The sequence below is a fragment of the Frankliniella occidentalis genome, unplaced genomic scaffold (assembly GCF_000697945.3).
Source record: "Frankliniella occidentalis isolate FOCC.00 unplaced genomic scaffold, Focc_3.1 Scaffold8, whole genome shotgun sequence".
NCBI lineage: Eukaryota > Metazoa > Arthropoda > Insecta > Thysanoptera > Thripidae > Frankliniella > Frankliniella occidentalis.
In genome coordinates, this window is record NW_026267138.1 from 2,999,281 (window position 1) to 3,006,661 (window position 7,381).

The 7,381-nt window shown below is 36.4% G+C and overlaps 2 protein-coding genes across 6 annotated transcripts in view; one reads left to right on the top strand and one right to left on the bottom strand.

Annotated features, from left to right (window-relative positions):
* Positions 1-4,383, top strand: part of LOC113208464 (XK-related protein 7) — a 5,603-nt gene extending 1,220 nt beyond the window's left edge. Inside the window, exons 3-6 of the mRNA XM_026425470.2 lie at positions 645-859; positions 938-1,090; positions 1,175-1,454; positions 1,553-4,383. Coding sequence (XP_026281255.1) covers positions 645-859; positions 938-1,090; positions 1,175-1,454; positions 1,553-1,778 — 874 coding nt within the window. The 3' untranslated portion in view covers positions 1,779-4,383. The remainder of the gene's footprint in view (positions 1-644; positions 860-937; positions 1,091-1,174; positions 1,455-1,552) is intronic.
* A 38-nt stretch (positions 4,384-4,421) lies between these two features.
* The window catches only part of LOC113208465 (nuclear transcription factor Y subunit gamma-like), a 16,866-nt gene continuing 13,906 nt past the window's right edge, over positions 4,422-7,381 (bottom strand). The window contains exons 1-8 of one of the 5 annotated variants that reach the window (XM_052275120.1): positions 7,040-7,245; positions 6,686-6,783; positions 6,449-6,598; positions 6,201-6,374; positions 5,922-6,113; positions 5,543-5,716; positions 5,330-5,425; positions 4,422-5,064 (exon numbers count right to left, since the gene is read on the bottom strand). In XM_052275120.1, coding sequence (XP_052131080.1) covers positions 5,014-5,064; positions 5,330-5,425; positions 5,543-5,716; positions 5,922-6,113; positions 6,201-6,374; positions 6,449-6,598; positions 6,686-6,775 — 927 coding nt within the window. In that variant the 5' untranslated portion in view covers positions 6,776-6,783; positions 7,040-7,245 and the 3' untranslated portion in view covers positions 4,422-5,013. Of the gene's footprint in view, positions 5,084-5,329; positions 5,426-5,542; positions 5,717-5,921; positions 6,114-6,200; positions 6,375-6,448; positions 6,599-6,685; positions 6,822-7,039; positions 7,246-7,381 lie in introns of those variants that run through there. The other 4 variants (XM_026425471.2, XM_052275106.1, XM_052275113.1 and 1 more) reach the window with 4 other exon arrangements.

Genomic DNA, 7,381 nt, shown 5'->3' on the forward strand with positions numbered 1-7,381 from the left:
TACTGTAGGGCTCTGAGGGTTGTAAATGCACTCTGAGGCCTTAAAGTGAGCCCTGTACACCTGGGAGCTAGGAAATCCATTGCGGGGTGTTATGCTCCAGCCTTGACAACTGGTTTCCAGCCAATAGATACGTCTCCATCCTGCCCTGGTGATGTTTGCTACAGGGTGAGAGCTAATGTCCCTTTCAACAGTACGAAGTCTTCGTCCTCAGCATTCGAAGTAACGACACAAAATGGTCACCAACAAGTCAAAGTTTTTGACACAATTTTGTTGTCACAATGACAATTGTTTTTCAACAAATGTGACCTTTATAGTGACGTTTTTGTCTAATATACGTCTATATGACTTTTCGTGTCTATTCCGTGTTACTTGGGAGTCACACGGCGTGTCTTCAGGGGGCCTTGGGACCGCTATTTCACTATGTCTGTACCCTGTATGTAACCGCCCTGTGAAGGGTTGCCAATTAACCAGTTCCTCACTTTGAACTGGATCTACCCCTGTATGGTTTATCTGCTCTCTCAAGTCTCCTTTTTTGATATGCACCCACCGTCACCTCTAATAAGTTCATAGAAGTTTGGCTATTGCATGAAAAATCATACTGTTTTCTACTAAACAATTTGACATCTTCAATAACTGTTATCCAGGTATTTAGACTCTCTTTATTATGGCATCAGAAGCATTATTGCATCTCGGAAGAACGAGAAAGAAAAGCAACAATATTTGTATCGGAGAATGGTAGATGAGGACTCTGATGCATCTCTCTTGCGCCTATTCCATTGCTTCTTACATGCAGCCCCCCAAGCCATCTTGCATTTGATGATTCTTATTCGGATGGCAAAGCAAAGACAACCATTACAAGGTATCATTAACTCTCATCTCAAACAGTCATTAAGCTTTCATATAATTTAATGAACATGGGCATCATCGTCCTAAACAGCTTACCAAGGTTGGGCCGTTGTGTGTGCTCTAATTTCAATAGCCTGGGCACTCACTTCTTATCACCGCTCTGTGAGATTTGCCAGGGATGATAAAGAGAAATTATCTTGGAAAGGTAGCACTATCCAATTTTGTTGGCACTTAATGGGAACAGGTAAGATATAAATACACTATTTTTAAATTCATTTTTTAAACAAATTGTTTGGATCCTGAAAAGCCAAATTGTGTATTTTTCCAGCTTCAAGAGTGTTGGCTCTTGCAATGTTAGCTGCAATGTACCCAGCTTGGATGGGTACGGTTTGTCTTTGCCACTGGTGTGTAATGGCTGCCTGGCTCGCCCTGGGCCATCATCAAACTGCTGTTTGCAGCTCAAGGTGTGAAGAGCTTATGTTCTCTGGTGTGCTTGGACTAGCATACATTTTGGCTTTCATAGCACCAAGAGATGGTCCTACAAGATATACATATTTGGCATATTATTTGGTGTGTTTCATGGAAAATACTGGTGCCCTTGTTGTGTGGTAAGCTTCGTTACTGATGTATATCCCTCTGAGAGTTTTGTTTCTTTTTTTGATTTTTTCAACAAAATTGTGGTGACAATGTGGATTTTTTTCTTCAGGTGTGTTGGAAGTAGCTCAGTCCAGAACCCTTCACTCTACTATGGTACTGTGACTATGCAGGTACTCACTTTTCTTCTTGGCATCTTGTTCATGTTGTTGTATTATCGTTACTTCCATCCAAGTGGAACCTCAACAACAATACGCAAAAGCATAACAATCACTGAAGTCAGTGATCGTCTTTCAAAAGCTGGAGCCAGTGGACGTGCATTTAGCCATACTTTGTGAAGAAATTTGCTTTGCTGAAATGCTACATCTATTATATTGTGCAGTATTTGATGTGCCACTATGAGATGAAAATCACTGTGTTCAGATTTCAAAATTTGTTATTGTGTAAACATGTTTAAGAAGCCTAAGGACTTGATGCTTTGTGATCAAATATTTTTTCTGTAATTTTGTACACTTTCATTTGCCATTATAAGAAGCAGCTCTGACTTATAATTTTTTGAGCTAATTGATAGAAGATTAAGCTTTTTATTTTCTTTCTGTATCCAGGGTATTATTATTGTTATCCCTAACCCACATTCCAAAGTGAGGTTTAGGGAAGGAAAGATATTTTGGTTCTGGGTCTATCCCTTGTACCAACCTTAAGCTGTGATACTCTATGCACATTCTGTACCTGCAAACTACTTTCAATGCTGCTGAAATCTAAGTTACCAGATTTCATTTTAGTAGTGCTCTTCCATCCTGTTAGTAAACTGTTGTTATGAGCTTTGCAAGCCCTCATAGGTTTTCAAATTATGAGATTTTGCAGAGCTTAAAAAAAAATTGTTTAAAAGTTTCTAAGTCATCTCTGAACAGTCAGGATGGGGATCAAATGAACCTTCATCTTGTTATACGAATGTTTTGAGAAAAAATTTAAGGGGGTAGTTTTACTCCTGGGGTCATCTCTAGGCAGGTAAACCATCCAACAATTTGTTTGCTGTGGTTCTCTTTTGGAAAAGAATTAAACAAAGCCTGAACTTATATTGTATTGTTCCAGTTTATGTAAGGAATATTAAGACTTGAACAGAAAAGGAATTTTTACCTATGCATGGACCCATTAAGACCAATCGGAAGTATAATTTTGTTTAGCTATTGAAGATAATGGATTATTTTTTTAAAATGTGCTAGTTACCTACATTTAGTGAGCCAATTTGTTGTGTTTGAAGAGAGAAAGTAATGTTTTGCCTTCAAATAGTGCGCAATTTCAGACATTTCATTTTTTACTTTTTAAAGCTATTCAGCTTGCAAAAACTTAATATTTTACTGTAACATATAAGGAAGAGATGGTTTTGCTTTGATCAAGCTAAGTAAACTTCTTTCAATTTCTCATCACTCTGTGATTTTAAGTTGTATAAAGCAAAGAACATCTAGATTTGGAGTATTAGTTTGAAAGTAAGTAGATTCACATTATGCTGCTTCTTAGCATTCCGGTTTGTTGCAGTCTTCATTCTTTCTTTGCTGTATGTGTCACTGTCGACACTTTATAATTATAATGTTCGCATGGGCTGTTGGTATGGGAACAATGTCATTTAAGGTGATCGCTGTCCTATCAAGTGTTCCATTTTTCTGTCTGACAGTATAATATTTAAGTCTGAAATGTTGTTCTTTAGTTATTTCCTTTAAAAATGTCGATAATTTATGCGGTGAGTTTTCCACCCAGTGCAGTCTGCAGGCTAATGCAAATGACCAAGATATTTAAAGACTCTGTAGATTGTTCAATTCATGTTTCTCATTTCATTACCTTTACAAAATTTATAGGTTTGTAATATCTGTATTTTGTCAAAATTTTATGTTCTGACCTATTCTTTACCTGGTTGAGAGGATTGATTTTACCTTTGTCCTTAACACCCATCCAGTTTTTACTTCTTTTATGCATACTGTTAATGGTGACAATTTGGTGTTTATTTAATTCTTCTTGGGGTTGTGGTTGGTCTATTTTTAAGTTTTATTTGGATCACTTACCCAGTGGGCCTGGTGACATATTTTTAAAGATATACCTAGACCCTTTTTTGTGTGTGTGTCAGCAGTAAATAACTCATATTTATTTTTCCTGTGTACTACATGTCATTCATTCATTTAACAACAATGACCTGTATGTAAGTACAAAAAGAAAAAAAAGAAAAAAAAAAACAGGAAAAACATTGCATCTTTCAAGGAATTCTCTCTTATGTCAGTCTATTTAGCTTTTTTAAAGTTAGTCGTATACATTTTACATTCCATTTCAAGAGAAATGGATAGTGAATCAATGTCTCAACATACAACAATGTCAGTATTAAACTTTGAGTTACAAATAAAATACCATATGTATACTTATTTATATACTGATGCTTCTGTGGAAAGAAGCTGGTTCATTGCTAAATTAAATTTGATTTCATTGGAACCCATCAGTTGAAAAGATAGATGCTTTTGTTTCAAGTTCCAGGTCATTAATATCTCCAATTACATGTTCAACCATTTTTTTTTTTTAAATCATTCAAAGCCTAAATTGTTATGAGGGAATTTCCATGTGCCACGATGTGTTGATTACAACAAATGGTACAACTGTGTAATGTAATTGTCAAATAACAGCATGGATTTCATTCCAATTTGGTGATTTTGAAAAAATAATATCTTTCATAATTTCAAAATAGAATGGGTAAGTTTAATAGCTCTCAGTTTTGGAGTTACCTTTAATCAGTATTGTGTGTGATTCCATTGTGTTACTTAGGATTTTGTATGGATTCGTTTCTTGTCATGATTAAGTGTGTTTGCAAAGGTAGAAATGTTTTGTACTTTTCTACATGACCATAGAGGCTATGTAGTGCATCTGTTGCTTTCGTTTTCAATAAAGAAAAGGGTGAACCCAAGATTTAAGGTTTTAAACTGCTTAAAGAACAACACAAGACATGGCCAATCACTTGTGCTTTTATTTACAGTTACCAGTTAAACAAATTGTTAGTCACAGTAGGTGATCAGTTGTGTCTAGTTTCTGACATGACAAATACTCAACTGGAGGTTTGATAATATTCCATACACATTAAACACATTATAAAAAGTTTGGGTTTTTCCACACAATTGTAGGTATACTTATCAATAATCTTTTTTTTTAAAGGTGTATGACTATGACATTAAATATTTGTACAACTATTCACACTTCAAACCATATTTACACAATGAACACTACATTACATGAAGAATTAACTTGGTCATTCATTCATCAGCATAACCAAGAAAATTTCCAAGAAGGGAAGGAAAGGAGAAAAACCTCACAGACCTGCTGTGAAATTACAAACTGGCTCAATTTCCAGTTTTGAAGGTGACTATTACATACATGTAGACATTACAGAGATGTCTACCAAAGGTACTCTGACACAGTCTTCCACACCAATTATCATTCATAGCTCAAAAAAGCACGAACTAATGGGAGATCTGCCATTACCGGCAAAAATAAATCTAATAAGTCATATTGAGTCCGAAGAAGTAAAATTTGTCTTTTTAATTACTCAACTTCTCCCCCGCCTCCAGCTTGTCGAACATAACCATCAGCAACCTGTTGGCAAACCAGTATCCTAAAATAAAATTCAATGGTCACCTTGGGGAATCCCAGTGCAAAATGAATTTTTTGTCGATGTCAAAACGATGTCGTTACGATGTCGTAAGTCGAAATGAGGCACAGGTTTAAGTCGTTGACAACTCAAACCTGTCCACAATTTCGACTTACGATATCATATCGATATCGTTTCGACATCGACAAAAAATTCATTTCGCACTGGGATCAAAGCAACTGGTTAGGGTTGAGAAATTGACATATTTACCTGCACTAACTGAGGTTGGACTTGGATAATGGCTGACTGTGTATTTCCTTGTAACTGCATTCTTATCATTTGCATTTGCTGAGGAGTAAGTTGAATCTAGATAGATAAAGAAAACAACAGAAATTTTAGGAGCAAAAAAACAGACAAGTTAATTTGTACACATTATTTTGCTCTAAAACTGAGAAATGAGAAGAAGGCTATTTAGGAACTTACAGGAATAGACTGAATTTCCCCATTGGGAGTGACAACTTGCTGTACAATTTGAATACCACCAGTAGCAGCTTGAACCGTTTGCTGCTGAACTTGGGCCTGTTGTGGTTGTTGTACCTGAATGACTTGGGGTTGGACTGATTGGGTTGCCACAGCTGTTGTGGAAGCATGCCTCTGCTGGACAAGTAACAAGTAGGGTAATTAATTACAGAAAAAAAAATATATTGAAAACCGTAACATTGAACGCCTAAAATGTTAGTTCACAAAAAGGATAATTAAAAATTTATCAAATTTTTAATTTAAAGAAGTTAAATTTAGAAGGAGTTATTTAAAATACCGGTGGAAAACATGTTGGCACAAAACACAACTCATAATCACACACCTGATCTGCTGGTGATGCAATATTTGCGACTTGAACTGTTTGAATTTGGCCAGAACTAGGCTGGAAGATCTGAATTGTTGATGGTGTATTAGCAGCAGTGCTACTAGCTGTTGTGGCGTTTGTATTAGAAGTTGTTCCTGTTTGGGATAAAGCCTGCTGGTGTTGTTGAGCTAACTGGAAGTAGTATTGTATCTGGAAGTATATAAGAGGCATTCAAAATAAAAATAATCACGATTGGTTTCTATAGAAATGGAAATTAAGATAGTGGAGTTAAGTTACCTGATCAGGATTCATTGCCGTAGCTCCTCGAGCAGCTTCATTGGCTGCTTTGGCAGGTTTTAGTTCTTCACGTGGTACAATATCTATGAGAAAATCAAATTGATCACATTTTGAAATAGCCATAGCTATGTCATTGCGTTGCAAAGTGCGGCGTTTGTTGTCTTCTGTATGAACCTGTAAGGGAATTTACATTGAACAGCTCTTAAAATGAAACACCAGTTCTCAGGGCACTTCAAATTGTGACATACCCATGCACGAAGTGTAAGTTCATGTATAAAAATTTCCGCTGCTTTGGCAAAAAGCATAGGGGCCTCAGCGCTAATCATTTTCACATCTTCATCGAGCTTCATAATTTTTTTTATTCTGGCAAGGGGGAGTGCTTGATTTTTCAGATCCAGCTGGAAAACATGGAAGTAAAGTTTTTATCTTATTATGTTAATAAAAATCACGAAATGCAAGACATTCATTAGAGTAAAACAACTTACAGGAGTTTTCCGTACTTCTTCTGTAACACGTGGCCAAAATGCATTGAGATTTAACTGTGCTTCTGACTGTACTGTTGAAGGAGATGTCATTCTCGTGCCTGCAACAGTCTCAGCATCCACTTCAGTTGCTTCCCCACTGCCAAGCAAACACAAGCCAAAATTAATGTGACAGATTATTTTCAGTTTAAAAGCGTCCATCAGTAGGAAAATAGATATAGACAATTGGTATGAAATGCAGTTTGAAATGTTCAGCGCTGACACATGAGATCTTAAACGCCGGTTGTAAGCACAACAAACAAATAAATAACCTAATATCAGCCATTTTGATGTGCTGAAACGTGAAATGTCACTTACTCGGGGCTAACTTGGTAATAAACAGACATCTTTCAATTTTTGCTAGCTTTATATCAATCTACTTTCGCGTACAGATTGGAAAAGCTACCGCGTCTACGATCCCTGAGTTTTAGAACCAATCATCGCGATTATGAGATTTTCTCCAATCACTTCTCACAAAATGGGCTGCTGAACGTCCTGACTGGTCAATGAAAGCCGACCACGTACAACAACACAACAGCGATTTCGTGTGAGAAGTATTGTGCTCGCACATTGACTGAATACATTTAAAAATGTCGAAGCATTTTATTCTAACATTTTATGGTAAACGGAACTGTATGTTAGGGCCTTTGGAATCCTCTT